The following is a 21,602-nucleotide window of genomic DNA, read 5'->3' as shown; positions in this document are numbered from 1 at the left end:
CAAATAACATGGCAGCCATCGTCCGTTGACTATCATTGTGCACGTTCATGTTATTGGGGCCATGACACGTGAACGAATGTTTCATACTTGAACGCGCACAAACGGCACAATGATAGTCAACGACCAGCGCATTCATGTTATTGGGGCAATCCATCCCAGAATGCACTTGTTCCTAGCAACTTAATGCAAGTGGATGGGAGGAGGAATCCGGTGCCGTCTCTATTCATATATACTCTAAGGTTTCTATATCTAAATGGTTCTGTCCTCCTCTGTCTCTATGCAGGGCGAGGCCCTCAGGGTGACCAGGGCTGTGAGGAGGAGCAGAGCTCAGTGGAGGAGGAACGGCAGGCTGGTGACCGGAGGAGGAGGAGGAGGAAGAGGGGGAGGAGGAGGAGGAGGAGGAGGAGGAGGAAGAGCAGGAGCACGGGTGCAGTTTGGGAGGCGCGGCAGCATCCTGGCACTGACCGCGGTGGCGGTGACAGACACCGGGGCGTACACCTGTCACCGACACGGACACAACTTCTCTGTCAAGATTCACGTGGCAGGTACGAGTCCCCAGATCACGATGGAACGTTGCAGATGCAAATCTATTTCAGCCCGCTTAAATAATCATATTTGAACTGGGGACCCCACCAAAATAATCATATTTGAACTGGGAACCCTACCAAAATAATCATATTTGAACTGGGGACCCCACCAAAATAATCATATTTGAACTGGGAACCCTACCAAAATAATCATATTTGAACTGGGGACCCCACCAAAATAATCATAATTGAACTGGGGACCCCACCAAAATAATCATATTTGAACTGGGAACCCTACCAAAATAATCATATTTGAACTGGGGACCCAACCAAAATAATCATATTTGAACTGGGGACCCAACCAAAATAATCATATTTGAACTGGGGACCCAACCAAAATAATCATATTTGAACTGGGGACCCCACCAAAATAATCATATTTGAACTGGGGACCCAACCAAAATAATCATATTTGAACTGGGGACCCTACCAAAATAATCATATTTGAACTGGGGACCCAACCAAAATAATCATATTTGAACTGGGGACCCAACCAAAATAATCATATTTGAACTGGGGACCCCAACAAAATAATCATATTTGAACTGGGGACCCCAACAAAATAATCATATTTGAACTGGGGACCCCACCAAAATAATCATATTTGAACTGGGGACCCCACCAAAATAATCATATTTGAACTGGGGACCCCAACAAAATAATCATATTTGAACTGGGGACCCAACCAAAATAATCATATTTGAACTGAGGACCAAACCAAAATAATCATATTTGAACTGGGGACCCAACCAAAATAATCATATTTGAACTGGGGACCCAACCAAAATAATCATATTTGAACTGGGGACCCAACCAAAATAATCATATTTGAATTGGGGACCCCACCAAAATAATCATATTTGAACTGGGGACCCTACCAAAATAATCATATTTGAACTGGGGACCCCACCAAAATAATCATATTTGAACTGGGGACCCACCAAAATAATCATATTTGAACTGGGGACCCCACCAAAATAATCATATTTCAACTGAGGACCCAACCAAAATAATCATAATTGAACTGAGCCCTCTCAAAAATGAATCATATTGAACTGGGGACCTCCCAAAATAATCATATTTGAACTGGGGACCTCCCCCACCGTGACACTCACTTGGAATTGAAGGAGTTGAGGCCTTACATTTAGTTTGACTCTGTGCCACACAGATACATAGCCGAACTGTACGCTTGTAGATCAGCTCTTTTTGCAACTCTTTCTTAAGTAGGCCTAATATTTGACAATTTGGCCAGTGTGGTCCTAATAAGGTTAGAAAGGTGCAGACACCCTGTATACACTTATACTTATATGTTTGTGAGACAGACAGACAGACAGACAGACAGACAGACAGACAGACAGACAGACAGACAGGTCTTTAAGGAGGTTTCTCATCATCATCATCCAGAGTGATGTAGATGTTACCCGTCGTTGTTCGTCCTGCAGGTCCTCCAGAGCAGCCAATCCTGCAGTGTTACAAGCGATCGCCCAGCAGTAAGATCCGCTGTGATTGGACGCCGCAGCGGCCGGTCTCCGCCCACACGTCCTGTTCCCTGCTGCTCTATAAGGGGTGAGAACCGTCCGGCATCTTGTCCTTTCCTTTTTATGATTGGTTGATCGGTTGATTGATTGATTTATTGATTTATTGATTGATTGATTGATTGATTGATTGATTGATTGATTGATTGATTTGAATACTTTAGCGGTTTGCAAAAGAAAAAGAAAAAACAGTGAAGTACAGTACAAGGTACTGTACTTCCCATGCTGCTAAGAGGATTTAAACCCCAAGAAAGCCTATGGCTTGTTTCCATTGAGGTCCTTTGGTACTCAATTCATCAAACCAATTAATGGCAGACAAATATACAATACTATGCCCTATCCTTACATGTCCTTATTGTGTCGTTTTCCACAATTGCAGTGTTTTGGCAAAAATAGCCAATCTACGATCTAACAACCAGATGAACCCCGCGCACAACCCCGCGCACGCAAGCTCGTGAGTCGAGCCCATATTGGTCTTTGGTATTTTTGCATGGCTGTGTTGTTGAACACATACACCGCTTGACGTCCGGAAAGTTACACGATTGATTGACCAAGGTGATGGCGATAATACTGATTAACACAGTGCATTACACCAAATCCTGTCATTTAACTTGCATCCCTATAGAGCGTCGCAGTCCGGAAAATGAACGGGGATTTATTTCCCAGGTCTCTCGAGGGGGGGCGGGACTGCGACGCTCTATGCGGGTGAGAAGGAAAGCTTGCCATCTCCCCTCTCTTAGTAACCGTTGCTAACGTGCCTATTGGACAAGGACAGGTTGGCGGGGGGGACTTATAGCGAAGGGCTAATTGGCCACCGTGCCCACCGCGCTTCACTTCTCCCTCTGGCTTCTGGGGACTTGGGTTTGGGTGTGACTGACGTCACGTTGGCTTTTAAAGGTTCTTGTTTACTTTATTCCAGCACTGGCAGTGAGAGAGAGGTAGTGTTTCCCATTGACATTTTAGATGCCGTGATTATTGTGTTTTTTCCCAGTTTTGTATGTGTTCATGAGGTGACATTTCATTAGACGTAGGTGTGGTTGGTGTGGTTGTTATGTCATGTGTTTATGAGGTGACAGTACTTCATTAGAGCCCTTGGTGTGGTTGTTATGTCATGTGTTTATGAGGTGACAGTACTTCATTAGAGCCCTTGGTGTGGTTGTTATGTCATGTGTTTATGAGGTGACAGTACTTCATTAGAGCCCTTGGTGTGGTTGTTATGTCATGTGTTTATGAGATGACAGTACTTCATTAGAGCCCTTGGTGTGGTTGTTATGTCATGTGTTCATGAGGTGACAGTACTTCATTAGAGCCCTTGGTGTGGTTGTTATGTCATGTGTTTATGAGGTGACAGCACTTCATTAGAGCCCTTGGTGTGGTTGTTATGTCATGTGTTTATGAGGTGACAGCACTTCATTAGAGCCCTTGGTGTGGTTGTTATGTCATGTGTTTATGAGGTGACAGCACTTCATTAGAGCCCTTGGTGTGGTTGTTATGTCATGTGTTTATGAGGTGACAGCACTTCATTAGAGCCCTTGGTGTGGTTGTTATGTCATGTGTTTATGAGGTGACAGCACTTCATTAGACCCCTTTGTGTGGTTGTTATGTCATGTGTTTATGAGGTGACAGTACTTCATTAGACCCCTTGGTGTGGTTGTTATGTCATGTGTTCATGAGGTGACAGTACTTCATTAGAGCCCTTGGTGTGGTTGTTATGTCATGTGTTTATGAGGTGACAGCACTTCATTAGAGCCCTTGGTGTGGTTGTTATGTCATGTGTTTATGAGGTGACAGCACTTCATTAGAGCCCTTGGTGTGGTTGTTATGTCATGTGTTTATGAGGTGACAGCACTTCATTAGAGCCCTTGGTGTGGTTGTTATGTCATGTGTTTATGAGGTGACAGCACTTCATTAGACCCCTTTGTGTGGTTGTTATGTCATGTGTTTATGAGGTGACAGTACTTCATTAGACCCCTTTGTGTGGTTGTGTTTGCAATGATGTCTTCCCTTTGAATTTTGGGTTTCTTCCTGGAGGCTGAAACCTTGATAATGCCGAAAACAGTGCTATAGTGACATCATCATATCCCCTAACCACTCCCCCTTTATCATACAACAACAGCTGTGGGTGTGGCTTCAGTTCAGGTGGATCACCACCCATCACCGCCCACCACCACCCATCACCGCCCACCAGGCAAACCAGCATATACTGGTGGGCGTGTCCACATAAAAAGCACGACACTCCATCATTAACCCATTTAGACCTGAGTTAAAAACATTCACTTTGAAATAATGTTTATTCAAAGATTTGCGCCACATTTTTACGATTTAAAAAAAATAGCAGACCTACAAGCGCTATGAGCTTGTAGATCTGCTTTTTTTTTCAATAGCTAAATTATAGCATAATGTTTAAAACACAAAAAAGGGTTCCTGCCCAAAATGTGTATAGTTTCTACCCTATGGGCTCCATCTTGCGCCACCCTTATCCCTAAACGTATTTGCATTTTTTTTACTATTTTGAAAAACATTTTAAAATAGTTCAACTGGCCGATCTACATCCAGACATTGTGAGCTTGTAGATCAGCTATTTGAACTATTTTAAAAGGTTGTGTTTTTTTTAATAGTGGCAAATGAGTTTAGGGATAAGGGTTAAGGGGTGGCGCAAGATCTAGCCCTATGAGAGCAGATGGATCATCATGACATCATCATTCACGCTCAATACACAAGCCTCTGTTGTCCATGGCGACGGTCTGGTGAGCATCCCGTATCCACGGCGACGGTCTGAGCCACTAGAGGTTTCGGGTGGACATGAATGACACAGAACCACCAATGACACAGAACCATGTGACTCACAGGGGTTTGACCTACACCAGTGTTGATTCCGTCCACTAAAAACGAAGGCGAAAAATGTTCGTCGACTACCTTTTTTTCACTGACAAACTAAATGGAAAATAAATGAAAACTAAGCTATATGACGACTAAAACTAAGACTAAAATGTTAGGAAGGGACTATAAGAGATCCAGTATACTGTAAGTCATTTTACACTTGGTTGCATGTTGAAAATATCCGATCTACAAGCTCACAATGCGACACGTTGTGAGATTGTAAATCTTCAATTCAGAAAATGTAAAATCAGTCATTATACGACTGCATCAAGGCCTGCCAAAATACATTTTAGTCGACTAAATCACCTGTAGATTTAGTCGTCTAAAATCTTATGATATTTACTCGACTAAAACTAGACTAACACTAAAACATCTGATCAGGTCTGCTCATGAGGGGCGAGACAACGCAAGCGTTGTCGCCCGCGACCCCTCAACTTCTCGTCCAAAAATAAACGCACACCTATCATCGAAAATGAATTGCCTGCGCGTCAGGCAAAAAAATAAAGGACTTTATTTTTATTTTTATATATATTTTTTTTATCCCACGATTTTGTAACCCATTTTTCACCCCTGTGTCAATCATCTAATGTGATCCTGGGCTCTACACACCCTCCACCAACATAGTCCCCATATGGGGGACAAGGGGAGAGCAACGGACTTGAACTCATGCTTCCTTCATGCCCGAGTATCCAAGTTGCTCCTTTACACCCTGGTTGGATGTAGCGCGTGGAAGGAACACGTTATTCCAACCAGTTCCTTTCTGTATAAGGACATTATAGTCACTGGTTCTCAGACATTATCTGATTGTGTCATGGACCTCAAATTAATATTTTGCCGCGGTTATTCTGTGCCAGGGTCACAAGATACAAGATGTGTGCTGTTGTTGCAATGTTTCAACGACATCTAAACATTTTCACATCTTTTTGAGATTTCTTTTGGAAAATAGCCGATCTAGAAGCTCACAACGTGTCACATGGCATCACCTTGTGAGCTGTAGGCCTATAGCTTGTTTAGCCTGAAGTATATAGTTAAACAAATATTGATTCACATTAATTTAGCTGGGAACCCACTGGACCCCTGGGAGTCGCCAGACTTTGAGAACCACTGTTGTAAGGAAGGGATTTCCATATGGGGGACTAGGTTGGTGGAGGGTGTGTAGAGCCCAGAACCCAAAAATGGGTTACAAAATCGTGGGATAAAAATATAAATTAAAAAAAAAAAAGAAAAAAGGAAGGAATTTCGGTGGGGGCGGGGTTGGCGAAAGGGCCTTTCTGTGTGGAGTTTGCATGTTCTCCCCGTGTCCCCTAGGGTAGGTACCCTCACAAAAAACATGCAGTAATCCTGGTCACTAAACTGCCTCCTCCTGGCCAGCCGGGGCGCCTGATGGAGGGGAAAGGAACTGGTTGGAATAACGTGCTCCTTCCACGCGCTACGTCCAACCAGGGAAACTCCCCCCTGTCAGGTGTAAAGGAGCAACTTGGATACTCGGGCATGAAGGAAGCATGAGTTCAAGTCCGTTGCTCTCCCCTTGTCCCCCATATATGGGGACTAGGTTGGTGGAGGGTGTGTAGAGCCCAGGATCACATTAGATGATTGACACAGGGGTGAAAAATGAGTTACAAAATCGTGGGATAAAAAAATAAATAAAAAAAAGAAAGTAATGTCGATTAACCTATAGAGGGGACAAGACCCAGTGGCCGGCCTAAGAATATGTCGGCTGACATGAAAGCACTCGGCATCGACCATGCGGTTCCCGGTGGAAGGAAGCCATATCGAGAGTCCAGTCCAACCCAGCGGTGCCTCGGAAACGGACTTTAACCCATTTAGGCCTGACGTCGAAAAAAAAAAAGAGTCTTCTAAATCAAAAACAGTTTTCTGAAATACCTATGTTTCTATCTATGTTTCCAAATTTGCGCTATGATTTTTCAAAGATAGCAGACCTACAAGCTACGAGCTTGTAGATCTGCTATTTTTCAATAGCTAAATTATAACAAGGTTTTACCAACACCAAAAGGGGTTCCCGCCAAAATGGGTTAAAAACAGATGATGATGATGATGATGATGATGATGATGATGATGATGATGATGGGAAATGAATCACCATTCACACAATAGACATAATCAGACGCGCCTCCTTTCCTACACGGGACCCTTATTTCCTGTTGCATTTTCCCTGCAGGACATTTCACTGGCATGAAGAACACATTATCTTGGCCCGGGTTCACGCCATGCCAAGAATGTGTTCTTGCCATCTATCATGGACGTGACAGTGTAGGAAACGACTCCTCGGGTGCACGAGGTCCTGCTTGCATCAATTTCCTGCTTCCTACAGTATGATATGCCACATTTTAGAAAATAAAACGAAAGGAGAGGAGGAGAGGAGAGGAGAGGAGAGGAGAGGAGAGGAGAGGAGAGAAAAAGTGCAATATTTTCTAATAAATTTTAAAAACGTACAATTTATATTTGAGAAGATTCAACTTCTAAACAAACACAAATAAGGTTTTGATAAATAGCTACAGCGCACAGATTGTTTTTATTTTCGCCACTGCAGCTACAGATCTTTCCAATCTACGTACAGTACTGTACACTGTACTGTACTGTACATCAGTACTGTACGCGTCATCTTACACACAAAGCATGAAGGCAGAATGCACCCGGTTGTCGTGAAACTTGGCCGCACACTCCCAATACTTGGCCACACTAAATATTTCGCAAAAATGTAAATTAAATACACTGGTAACAAGTCCATAATACCCGTTCGATGGTGTATAATCTATACACCATCTGGAACAATACACCTCTATATCTATACACCATATATACACCTGCAGACAGGAGGACTAACCACCTCTCCCCCTCTAGACAGGAGGACTAACCTCCTCTCCCCTCCCCTCTAGACAGGAGGACTAACCCCCTCTCCCCTCCCCTCTAGACAGGAGGACTAACCCCCTCTCCCCTCCCCTCTAGACAGGAGGACTAACCACCTCTCCCCTCCTCTCCCCTCCCCTCTAGACAGGAAGACTAACCCCCTCTCCCCTCCCCTCTAGACAGGAGGACTAACCACCTCTCCCCTCTAGACAGGAGGACTAACCACCTCTCCCCTCTAGACAGGAGGACTAACCCCCTCTCCTCTCCCCTCTAGACAGGAGGACTAACCACCTCTCCCCCTCTAGACAGGAGGACTAACCCCCTCTCCCCTCCCCTCTAGACAGGAGGACTAACCACCTCTCCCCTCCCCTCTAGACAGGAGGACTAACCCCCTCTCCCCTCCCCTCTAGACAGGAGGACTAACCACCTCTCCCCTCCCCTCTAGACAGGAGGACTAACCCCCTCTCCCCTCCCCTCTAGACAGGAGGACTAACCCCCTCTCCCCCTCTAGACAGGAGGACTAACCACCTCTCCCCTCCCCTCCCCTCCCCTCTAGACAGGAGGACTAACCCCCTCTCCCCTCCCCTCCCCTCCCCTCTAGACAGGAGGACTAACCCCCTCTCCCCTCCCCTCCCCTCCCCTCTAGACAGGAGGACTAACCCCCTCTCCCCTCCCCTCCCCTCCCCTCTAGACAGGAGGACTAACCTCCTCTCCCCTCCCCTCTAGACAGGAGGACTAACCTCCTCTCCCCTCCCCTCTAGACAGGAGGACTAACCCCCTCTCCCCTCCCCTCTAGACAGGAGGACTAACCCCCTCTCCCCTCCCCTCTAGACAGGAGGACTAACCACCTCTCCCCCTCTAGACAGGAGGACTAACCCCCTCTCCTCTCCCCTCTAGACAGGAGGACTAACCACCTCTCCCCTCCCCTCTAGACAGGAGGACTAACCCCCTCTCCCCTCCCCTCTAGACAGGAGGGCTAACCACCTCTCCCCCTCTAGACAGGAGGACTAACCACCTCTCCCCCTCTAGACAGGAGGACTAACCACCTCTCCCCCTCTAGACAGGAGGACTAACCCCCTCTCCCCTCCCCTCTAGACAGGAGGGCTAACCACCTCTCCCCTCCCCTCTAGACAGGAGGACTAACCACCTCTCCCCTCTAGACAGGAGGACTAACCACCTCTCCCCCTCTAGACAGGAGGACTAACCACCTCTCCCCTCCCCTCTAGACAGGAGGACTAACCCCCTCTCCCCTCCCCTCCCCTCCCCTCTAGACAGGAGGACTAACCCCCTCTCCCCTCCCCTCCCCTCCCCTCTAGACAGGAGGACTAACCCCCTCTCCCCTCCCCTCCCCTCCCCTCTAGACAGGAGGACTAACCCCCTCTCCCCTCCCCTCCCCTCCCCTCTAGACAGGAGGACTAACCTCCTCTCCCCTCTCCTCTCCTCTCCCCCTCTAGACAGGAGGACTAACCCCCTCTCCCCTCCCCTCTAGACAGGAGGACTAACCACCTCTCCCCTCCCCTCTAGACAGGAGGACTAACCACCTCTCCCCTCCCCTCTAGACAGGAGGACTAACCACCTCTCCCCTCCCCTCTAAACAGGAGGACTAACCACCTCTCCCCTCTCCTCTCCCCTCCCCTCTAGACAGGAGGGCGACCCGCCGTCGAGGACAGAGTGCTCGTACTCGTCCCGTCTGTCCCGGTGGTGGTGTGCGGCGGAGCACAGCGAGGACGAGCACCGGGCCACGCACAGGGCCGTGATGTGTGTGTCCAGCCTGACCGGCAGCAGGCTCAGCCCCGTGCTGGAGTTCAGCCCTCTGGGCATCCGTAAGTCACTGCGCGTGTGTGTGTGTGTGTGTGTGTGTGTGTGTGTGTGTGTGTGTGTGTGTGTGTGTGTGTGTGTGTGTGTGTGTGTGTGTGTGTGTGTGTGTGTGTGTGTGTGCGTGCGTGCGTGCGTGCGTGCGTGCGTGCGTGCGTGCGTGCGTGCGTGCGTGTGCGTGTGCGTGTGTGCGTGTGCGTGTATTAGGCTGACCAGATGACCCCCTTTGTGTGGGACAGGCCCGTCCTTCCCAAGACATTTCAGGCGTCCCACAAATGGAGACCCTGTCTGTCCCACAGTGTGACTGCAAGGCAGGCATCATTCAGTGTTCAAATGCTCTAATAGTTTGGCCCCTATAATAGTTCTGTTGTAAAGCTCTCTCATTCTCTTTTTCTGCAAGCTGTGTGACGAGAAATATCTACAAATAGGCTACAGTGGCAGAGGAGGCTGAAAAACAGCCGAAAAGACACACGCATCTATATAACCTAGTAACTAACTAATATAGTCGGTGCTGGATCAAAGTAATAGATTAGGAATACAAAGAGTCTGCTCCCGGAAATATCTTTACTTTATGGTGGTAACGTTTCGGGCTTCCTAAAGATATTTCTGAGAGCAGAAAATGGTGTGCGGAGTTCCACCCATGACCAAAATGAGCATTTGAAAACAAAATGCGAGACACCAGAGGGGTTTAATATAACAAAATGATAGACAATATTAATAATAAATAATAATAAACTTTATTTGTATAGCACTTTTCATACATAAATGCAGCTCAAAGTGCTTCACAGGGCAGGACACAAAAATAAAATACAATAAAAACACAAGTAGTTAAAATGATAAAACAATAGCAGAGAAAAAAACCGAATATAAGAACATAAAATAAATAAAAAGACATAAAATAAAAATAAAACTCAACTAAAAGCAAGGGTGAAGAGGTGAGTCTTGAGTTGAGATTTAAAAATGTCTACAGAGGGTGCGTGTCTGAGCTCGAATGGAAGTTTATTCCAGGCTGTTGGGCCATAGAAGCAAAAAGCTGCCTCACCGTACTTTTTTGTGCACTTTTTTTTAGGCACTTCAAGTAGGCCAGCATTGGAGGACCTGAGGGGGCGGCTAGGGACATATCTAGGTAGGCAGTCACGGAGGTACGGAGGTGCGAGACCATTGAGAGCTTTATAGACAAGTAACAGAATTTTAAAGTCAATCCTATAAACAACCGGAAGCCTACCATGGTCGAATATGACATTAAGGCATTTAAGTAATAAGTTGCTAACCCCGTCCCGTCTCCCCTCATCCTGTCTTTCTCCCCCCCAGTGAAGCCAGACCCCCCCTCGGCGGTGAGCGTGACCCAGGTGGAGGGTCAGGAGAGAAGGCTGGAGGTCACCTGGGGACCCCCGCTGTCCTGGAAGAGCAAGGACCACTTCTACAGCCTGCAGTACGAGCTGATGTACCGGCCGCTGCAGTCCACCATGGACACTGTGGTACAGGTATGTGTACTGTACCTCTACTGTACATAGTCTACTATGGAGGACACTGTGGTACAGTTTTGTGTACTGTACCTCTACTGTACATAGTCCACTATGGAGACACTGTGGTACAGGTATGTGTACTGTACTCCTTGTTGTGACATATACTGTATATCTTATAGCGGGAAGTCTCATGCACTGAGGTCGAGAAATCACATTTGCGAAATCTCAAAACACACACACTGCAACGTCAGTGTTGTTGCCATTATTTCGCAAGGCAAGACTTTTACAAATGGACATGTGTGTGCTGACCGCACACATGCAGTGATTTCCTGTGTTCAATAGTAAATAAATGATGTTTGACCAACGACAGCCAAACATACGTGTGTGTGACTGTGTGTGGCTGCGTGCGTGGCTGTGTGCGTGCGTGGCTGCGTGCGTGGCTGTGTGTGTGCGTGCGCCTACATGCGTGTGTTCTCTGCACAGATGGGTGGAGAGACGGTGTACTGGCAGGTCATGAAGAAGAACATGTGTTACTCCATCACTGACGCCATGCCCGGTGAGGAGTACGCTGTGCAGCTCAGAGCCAAGGACGACTGGGACGACGGCCTCTGGAGCGACTGGAGCGCCGTGCTCTACGCACACACCTGGACAGGTTAGTACATGCACACACACACACACACACACACACACACACACTGGAGCCCCGCGCTCTACGCACACACCTGGACAGGTTAGTACATGCACACACACACACACACACACATACACACTGGAGCCCCGCGCTCTACGCACACACCTGGACAGGTTAGTACATGCACACACACACACACACACACACACACACGCACGCACACACACACACACACACACACACACACACACACACACACACACACACACACACACACACACACACACACACACACACACACACACACACAAAATTGCTTCCTCGAAAACGACCTGTTGTATAACAGGAAGCATTAGGGCTTGTGTTGTGGAGGCGTTGGGTTCTGAAAGGACAGCATATGAGAACAGATAATCCCACCAGCAGACCATCAGGGGGCGAAAGGAACGGATAATCAGAGTCAGGGTCTGGGTGTCCTGAGTGAGTGAACCTGGACATCAACAACCTTCACCGCGTCACCCACAACAAGGCACACACACACAGGCAGGCAGGCAGGCACGCACGCACACACGCACACACACAAGTTGCCATGACACCCGGGGGTGGGGCAGGGGGGTTTCCTTCCTTGTTTCCGGTCTAGTGGGGTGGAATGATGAACTTGAAGCCACTGCTTGTTTGTTTGTTGCGTGCGTGTGTGTGTGCGTGCGTGCGTTTGTGCGTGCGTGCGTGCGTGCGTGCGTGTGTGCGTGCGTGCGCACTCCTTCCATACAGACCCGGGGCAAATACACTGACTGTAAAATAAATAAAATGAAAAGTACTGTTACTAGGTGAAAGCTTTCTTATATTGAGTGAAACAGTTACTTATTTGCACTACATAAATTATGACCATAATTATGTATGTGTTTATAAGTTTGTTTTTTAACATGCGCGAGAGCCGATCTACAAGCTCACAACGCGTTGCACTGCGAGTAGAAAGCTGTCAAGTGAGAAGCGCAATCGCGCATGCTATAGTAATATCCTAATAAATAAATAAAAAGGTGTCGGGCTTGCAAGGGCAGTTTCTGTATGGGACTCTACTAACTTGCCTATAGAATGCATGCATTTAGGCATACAAGTGCACTCAGCTTTTATTATATAGGCTATAATTGTCTCCACCAGGCCGAAGGCATGGGGGGAGAGTATGTTTTGCACTCCGTCCGTCCGTCCGTCCGTCCGTCCGTCCGTCCGTGTGTCCGTCCGTGTGTGTGTCCGTGAGCAGCTAATCTCGGCCACCGTTAACCCGGTCGATGCCAAACTTTGCACACACACTCCCTGGATGCCAACGATGAACCTCTGCCCCAAACTTTCCAGAACGGCCTGTTATAGCGCCACCAGGAGGCCGCTTTGTGCAAAACAATTTTTTGCACAGTACACCTACAGATTTTGTCCAAACATCACGCAAATTGGTACACAGTCTCTCTAGAGCCATTCAACGAAACGGGTCTTTCAGATTTCTCAGACTCCATCCTGATTGGTTAACATTGGCTTCCAAAGTTCACAGGAGTGCTCAGTTTCAAACAAAATGCTGCAAATCATGAACACATCGTGTGATTTCCGTGAAATTGTGCACACACATTCCCACTAGGCCGAGGAAGAAATGCCACATGAACAATTTCAACTCAGCCTCAAGGTGGCGCTATAACTGGCCGAAAAGTGTTTTTACCTCTAACTGCACAGATCTGTGGATAACTTTGTATGCCAACTCCCTAGTTTACTTTTGTTGCCCTTTTATCCAACCACCAGATGAAGGCAAGCTGCAATGTCCTACATTCCTATCCTGGTGGAGACCTGTGCCCAGAAGGGCACTTTTTCTAGTTTCTTTATGTGCTGATCGACCAATATGTTGGGGACACATGCCTACATATTTTATCTGAGATTTGGGAACAATGTATTGATTCAGCATGAAGACTAAAGCCTTCTGAATAAATCTATACGCGTATAGTGTATGCTTGCGCAGATTTCTCTGCCACCTAAAGAGGTCCCGTAGGATTTGGCGGAGTTTCCGAACAACCTTCGTGAGCGTCAAGTTCACGGCCATTTCCATGAATTCCAAATTAATGTGGGAAATCCTGTTCTTTCTGTGTGTGTGTGTGTGTGTGTGTGTGTGTGTGTGTGTGTGTGTGTGTGTGTGTGTGTGTGTGTGTGTGTGTGTGTGTGTCCAACCCCCAGCTCAGACCTCCAACACTGATGACCTGTCCATCACCATGGTAATTGTCTGTCTGTCTGTCCGTCCGTCCGTCACAATCAAGTCCTCTGTGTGTGACACGATTATTGTGATAACCAATATTTTTGGCAATTAAAAAATAGCAGATCTGCAAGCTCATAGTTTGTAGATATGCTTTTTTATTTTCTTTTGTATGTTGTGCAAATATTTGAATACATTTCAAAGAAAACATATTTTGAGACGGGAGTCTGCGGCCAAATACATGAACAAACAAGAACATTCATATAACTGCCAGAATATTGATTAGATTCATAAAACTGCCAGGTGCAACAAGCTCTTGTAGCGACCTCAGGTCTTAATGACTTATTGCAGTCTGAGGCAAAAAAAAAAAAAGATCTTCTAAATCCTAAAAGTTTCTAAATGTTTCTTTCAGTGGTGCTCAACCTTTTTCATGTCAAGGACCCACGAAAGTATGTAAAACAAGCTTGTAGCTTGTAGATCTGCTATTTATTTTCAATAGCTAAAGTACAACATAATGCTTAAAACACCAAAAGGGGTTCCCGCCCTGAATGGGTTAATGCAGTATTTACGACAAAGCCAGCTTCGACCTTAATGTAGTCAGACTGTGACTATACTGTAAGTGACACTGTAAATTATTCACATTAATTCACAATCACAGCTTCCTTTAAAAAAAGGCCATGATTCACATTAATTCACAATCACAGCTTCCTTTCAAAAAAAGGCCACGAGGTCAAGTGGAGATTTCTGCAACAGACCACGAGATTACAGATTGTACTCCTCCTGAAACGGATGAGACTGGCTTTATGGGGAAGTTAAAGCATACACAACACAGATGCTGTAATAATAAAACGGTGAGAAATGACTTGGCAGACAATAGCGGATATAATGTGTAAGAAATGAGGTCTCAAAATAATCCAGATTATTTTCACCGATATAATAATGTGACTGTTAAAGGGCTGCACTTCACCCCTTTTGCAACCAGATCTTTTATTAATGATGTTTTGGAGACAAGAAACGCTTTCCCATTGGGGTTTTTATGTGGGTAATAATAATATGTGTTTTTAGATTATTTTAGTAGGATTTGAAAGTGTCCATGGACTCCATGATGTCATGGATGGACACGGCTCTCACTTACTTCCTGGACTAATAAAATTAAGTCAACACCCGTTGACAGTATTGACTGTTGACTGTTGACTGAACAGTTAAGGTACCAGGATGAGTCAAGCCTGGCTGTTAGCCTGTTAGCCTGGTCTGGAGCAGGCTACAGTATATAGCCTCACAGAATACATCTATGCATGGTGACGTATCTCATGTGCCACGTCAATGTCACCTTCATATTAACAGGGTCTAATAAACCTTTGTCCATACATGTCGATCAGAGTCGTGACAGACAGACAGACTGCAGTGACATGCAAAAGCAGCTCAGTAACGCCATTCCATCACAGCAGTGGCGTGCACAGATAGACACTAGGGGGTGCCAGAGCACCCCCTGCCCTTTTAGCAATTTTGCTAAAAAAAATAAAATAAAATGTTTTATTTTCTTTCTTAATTTGTAGTGTGTGGACCATGCGGTGACATTGATCAAATCTTGATAAAGAAACGCTTCTACTATATTATTTAGGCCCCCACAATCTAAAGCTATGTTTCTATAATTATGTCAGTGGTTCTTCGATTAAAGAAAAATAGCAGACCTACAAGCTCTTAGCGCGCCACTCGGTGGCGCGCTACGAGCTTGTAGATCTGCTATTTTTCAATAGCTATAAAGCACCAAAATGGGTTCCCGCCCCAAAATGCGCTGCACAAGGTGCCCTTTTTTTTTCACTTGAGCACCTGCCCCTCTAAATGTCTGTGCACGCCACTGCATCACAGGCAATATCTTGGAGCCCACCCACCCACACACACACGCACGCACATAATTGATTGATTTGATTGATTCTTCTTCGTGACTTTGTCACATGCAGAACCAGTGCTGTTCACACCTCATCATTAAATGAGTCAGACAGACACAGATGTTTGCGGTCATCAACATTATATGGTGTTAAATCACCTGCTCTTAAATGTCTGTCACGACTGACTGACTGACTGACTGACTGAGCATGACGCAGCGCAGCCTGCAGGTGCTCTGAGGCTTTGATCAGCGGTCATGCCACAGACGAAAAACAGTCTAAAAGTCCACACTATTGATCCATAATGTATAAATGATAGATCAGGGGTCAGGACAACGAGGCCTTTTCGTGGAGGGGTCAGAATGATATTTGGACTTAGACTGTTTTTCGTCTGTGGTATACTCAAATAACACTGCTGAATTCAGGGATTGACCAATCAGAATCAAGCATAATAAATGATGTCTCCATGTTGTCCACAGTATCCATTCTACCCCGAATCTGAAGGATCTGGAATCCCTGCTGAGGCTGTCTTGACCACCAAAGGTAATGACCACTGTGTGTGTGTGTGTGTGTGTGTGTGTGTGTGTGTGTGTGTGTGTGTGTGTGTGTGTGTGTGTGTGTGTGTGTGTGTGTGTGTGTGTGTGTGTGTGTGTGTGTGTGTGTGTGTGTGTGCGTGCGTGCGTGTGCGTGTGCGTGTGTGCATGTGCGTGCGTGCTCCCCCTCTACCATTGGGCTTGAAGAGGGAGCTCATAGTTGCACCCAATGGCATGGGAACTAGGTCAAAACCAGGGGGGCAGTCAGACAGATATTTTGTGAAGCCACTGAGGAAATCGGGATTTCCTGAAAGTTCATATAATGGCCTGTTGTGGCGCTGTCATTGGGCCCAAAAGAACCCATAGCCCCATAGAAGTCCATGTATCATGGGCCCAACTTCACCTAGACTGTATTACCTTAATAAACATGGTCATGAATACTTTCTGCTTCCAGTCACTAGTTTAAAGTCTCATTTCTAATGTCATAATATTCTTTTTGGAAAATTATGGTCCCGTTTATGAAAGAAATGACCATAAAGTCGCGCATGTTCTGAGGGGCGTGGCTACCGTTACAGTCTATGATCGGGATTCCCCACCCACTCGAGTCAAAATAAAAACCAACTAAGAAGAAGGGGGGGAAGTCCCGCCTCGTTGTCTGGGCCAGCCAATGGGCCAGCTGGGCCCAAACGGATCTAGAAAGACGGCGACTTACAGTGCAAGGACTGACAGGCTTCATTTTACGTTCATGTTAGACCCGGGAAACGCTTTGTCCATATTTTTTACAGTCTATGGTCAAAACACACGCATGTACGCACACACTCTTTCTCTTTTCTCTCTTGGTGTGGGGATGCCTTTCTCCAACTGAATGTCTCGAAAACCAAGTAAATGTGTGTAGACTTCAGGAGATCCCCCCCCCCCCCTCCCCCCAGTTCCCCAGAACAGGAAGCAGGAATCGATGAATGAGGACTGGAGTAGCAGGGAGCCAACGTTTCCTGGACCTGTCAAGCCGACCTCGCTCGCCCACTTGGACCTACCCGTTGATTATACCAGTGTCAGTCGTCTCATGTATAGATTATGCGGTTGACACGTATACTGACTGTCTAAACTAAGTACTGCACCCTTTTACAAGGTAAACCCCCCCCCCCCATATTTACACATACAGTACAGTAGTACCTGAGATAATATATACCGGAATATATGATGCTGCGTGAGCGTAGCAGCTGATGTGTACCGTGCATTAGTTAAGGAGCTAGAATAAAAAGGATGAACACACAAAAGACAAAAGTCAGTGTGTCAGACAGACAGGGGTGCAGTACTTAGACAGTTTAGACAGTTTTTGGTTTAGACTAGTCATTGGTTAGACCAGTCATTAGTCCTACAACTACAACCTATCTACAAACCCTCACCCTAAACCTAACCTCCCACGGGGCAGCACACCTAAACCTAACCTTAACCCATGTCTAACCAATGACTAGTCTAAACTAAGTATGCACCCCTTGTAAAACAACTTTAGCTGTACAGTTTGTGGTAGAAGCTTTGCTCAAACTTTCTTTTTTCCTGCCTTGATCTCATAATGCCAACCCCTTCCTTCCCTTATGGGGGAAACGTGTGTGTTGTTTAGGTGGTAGATCTCATTGACACCCCTTCCTTCCTTCCCTTATGGGGGAAACGTGTGTGTTGTTTATGTGGTAGATCTCATTGACACCCCCTTCCTTCCTTCCCTTATGGGGGAAACGTGTGTGTTGTTTAGGTGGTGAGCGTGGTGGTGAGGTGAGGTGGTGGTCAGACTGGACAGAGGTGGTGTGGTATCACATGCTGCTGGCCGTCAGTTCCTGTGTCGTCCTGTGGCTGTTGGTGGCGCTGGCTGCCTACACCATAAGGTCAGTGCTTTCATGTGGAACGGTTATTGTGCATATTGTAGCCTACATATTGCAGTGAAAGTTTATTATTACCATAATATGTTTTTTTGTTTAATTTAAATAGTAATTCAGTATGATTCAAGATAGTAGACGGACAGATGGACAGGATAGAGGACGGGCGATAGACCTGTACTTTCCTTGAACTGTACCTATTCTGCAAACTGTTAATACAATTTTCATTCAATCAATCAATCAATCAATCAATCAATCAATCAATCAGATTGCACTTTGTGCCACGCTGCAAGCTTTTTTAAACGCAAATCTTCTCTTCTGTGGAGTCCCTAGCTGGCACCCCAAAATAATTCAGATAGGGGGGGCCTCTAAATATAAATTTGGGGGTACCTTGGCACAAAATAGTTTAAGAACTACTGATTTAGAAGCCATTATTTTGTAGAATCGGCCTCTTAAGAAGAAAATAAAGTCCTATAAAGTATAAACTAAGACGTCTTATCTTCCTTCTATCAGGCGCGTAGGTCTGCTGCAGCCATGTTTCCCCCACAAGCCCTCCTCCTCCTCCACATTCTCTGCCACGTCCTCCTGGCCACAGGGGGTGATGTCCCCCCCGTGCTACAAACACACCCTCCCCGGCGAGGAGGAGCAGGAGAGAGGAGGAGGAGAAGAAGAGGAGGAGGAGGAGGAGAGAGGAGGAGAAGAGGATGTGACGGAGGAGACCAAAGTTCTTCATTTCGACAACAGCAGCTACTTCCTGGTTCACACGTAGGCAGCGTTGGCTAACTAATGCTATAATATCATTAAGAGCAATACATAGTCCTTACGACTTCGCAAAATATTCCAGTGTGGTAAAACGCTTCCAGAACTATAGCTCAGGGAGTCAGCACAATGATCTGGATAATTATGAGAATCAATTAATTAAAACTGGTGATCGATTTAATAACAGCGATGCAAACAGCAGAGGGCGTGTAAAAAAAAGAAAGGATCTTTGTAAGAGAATTGAGAAGTAATTTGCCTAACCCTGTATTGAAGAGGATAAGAGAAAGCACACATAAAAATAATGTGAAAATCGTATGATGAACCTATAATATCGAGATAGGTGAGTGAGTTTGGTGAGTCGTTAATTGCCTACTACTATAGTTATATCACCTCCATTTCCGAAGACAATTCCAGATCGAACGTTGGAATGAGTATATGGAATGCACTTTACTCAAATATAGTAGCCTATTACTTTACCCGCCAACTCGCAGTGTACCATAGCCAATTACAACTGCCAGAACAGTGATAGTACAGTTAAATAATCCAGGTATATTTTTGTTTTGCATAAAGTACTAGTAAGTATTGGCAACGAACATACTTACAGTACCAAAGTAGACCTTCTCACAGATTCCACAGTAGCAGATGTGTGTCACGCTGTGAGCTATGCGTAGGCTATACATACACAGCACATGATGCGTTGAAACACTGTCCCATGAACATACTAGGTGTTGTCTATCAGGATCAAACTCCTCTCCATTCGTCCAACTTCAAACGCTTATCCGGAGTCGGGTCGCGGGGGAAACGGTTCCAGCAGAGAGCCCCAGACTTCCCTCTCCAGCGAAACATTAGCAACTTCCTCCTAGGGGGAAAACCAAGGCGTGTGGAGATATAATCCCCCCCATCTGGTCCTTGGTCTGCCCCGGGGTCTCACTCTCCACCCAGTGGGACGTGGTCCTTGGTCTGTCCCGGGGTCTCCACCCAGTGGGACGTGGTCCTTGGTCTGCCCCGGGGTCTCCTCCCAGTGGGACGTGGTCCTTGGTCTGCCCCGGGGTCTCCTCCCAGTGGGACGTGGTCCTTGGTCTGCCCCGGGGTCTCCACCCAGTGGGACGTGGTCCTTGGTCTGCCCCCCGGGGGTCTCCACCCAGTGGGACATGGTCCTTGGTCTGCCCCGGGGTCTCCTCCCAGTGGGACGTGGTCCTTGGTCTGCCCCCCGGGGGTCTCCACCCAGTGGGACGTGGTCCTTGGTCTGCCCCGGGGTCTCCACCCAGTGGGACGTGGTCCTTGGTCTGCCCGGGGTCTCCACCCAGTGGGACGTGGTCCTTGGTCTGCCCCGGGGTCTCCACCCAGTGGGACGTGCAGCCAGGACCTCCCTATAGGGAGACGCTCGGGAGGCATCCGTACTATAGCTGCCCGAACCACCTAATCAAACTCCTAGGCAGATACTGTATAATAACGCAGATCTGCAAGCTTTTCCTTTTATTTTGGGCTCGTGACCTGCCGACAGAGCAGTGTGGAGCGGACAGTTAGGGGTTAATTGTCTTGCTCACGGACACTTGCTGAGGCCTGGAATCGAACCTGGGTCAGTCGGTTTCTCCAGACTCTCTCTAGTCCAACCTGGGACAGTCGGTTTGCCAGACTCTCTCTAGTCTAACCTGGGACAGTCGGTTTGCCAGACTCTCTCTAGTCCAACCTGGGACAGTCGGTTTGCCAGACTCTCTCTAGTCTAACCTGGGACAGTCGGTTTTTCCAGACTCTCTCTAGTCTAACCTGGGACAGTCGGTTTTTCCAGACTCTCTCTAGTCTAACCTGGGACAGTCGGTTTTTCCAGACTCTCTCTAGTCTAACCTGGGACAGTCGGTTTGCCAGACTCTCTCTAGTCTAACCTGGGACAGTCGGTTTGCCAGACTCTCTCTAGTCTAACCTGGGACAGTCGGTTTCTCCAGACTCTCTCTAGTCCAACCTGGGACAGTCGGTTTGCCAGACTCTCTCTAGTCTAACCTGGGACAGTCGGTTTGCCAGACTCTCTCTAGTCTAACCTGGGACAGTCGGTTTGCCAGACTCTCTCTAGTCTAACCTGGGACAGTCGGTTTGCCAGACTCTCTCTAGTCTAACCTGGGACAGTCGGTTTCTCCAGACTCTCTCTAGTCCAACCTGGGACAGTCGGTTTCTCCAGACTCTCTCTAGTCTAACCTGGGACAGTCGGTTTCTCCAGACTCTCTCTAGTCTAACCTGGGACAGTCGGTTTTTCCAGACTCTCTCTAGTCCAACCTGGGTCAGTCGGTTTCTCCAGACTCTCTCTAGTCTAACCTGGGACAGTCGGTTTGCCAGACTCTCTCTAGTCTAACCTGGGACAGTCGGTTTGCCAGACTCTCTCTAGTCTAACCTGGGACAGTCGGTTTGCCAGACTCTCTCTAGTCTAACCTGGGACAGTCGGTTTGCCAGACTCTCTCTAGTCTAACCTGGGACAGTCGGTTTCTCCAGACTCTCTCTAGTCTAACCTGGGACAGTCGGTTTGCCAGACTCTCTCTAGTCTAACCTGGGACAGTCGGT

At 46.9% G+C, this 21,602-nt stretch overlaps 1 protein-coding gene across 1 annotated transcript; it reads left to right on the top strand.

The window, feature by feature from the left end:
- Positions 1 to 376: 376 nt before the first annotated feature.
- On the top strand, positions 377 to 19,947 carry LOC310856153 (interleukin-6 receptor subunit alpha-like; the record flags this gene model as incomplete). Its single annotated transcript, XM_083761399.1, has 9 exons — positions 377 to 545; positions 2,030 to 2,153; positions 9,512 to 9,693; positions 10,997 to 11,169; positions 11,635 to 11,803; positions 13,988 to 14,025; positions 16,369 to 16,432; positions 18,173 to 18,302; positions 18,807 to 19,947. Coding segments are annotated over 9 exons (1,305 nt in total), but the record flags the coding sequence as incomplete, so codon positions are not given.
- Between the last annotated feature and the right edge of the window lie 1,655 nt (positions 19,948 to 21,602).

Source organism: Protomyctophum parallelum (genome assembly GCF_964188405.1).
Source record: "Protomyctophum parallelum genome assembly, chromosome: 3".
NCBI classification, from domain to species: Eukaryota; Metazoa; Chordata; class Actinopteri; order Myctophiformes; family Myctophidae; genus Protomyctophum; species Protomyctophum parallelum.
The sequence above is the reverse complement of the archived record's forward strand: the minus strand, read 5'-3'. Positions and strand labels throughout refer to the sequence as shown.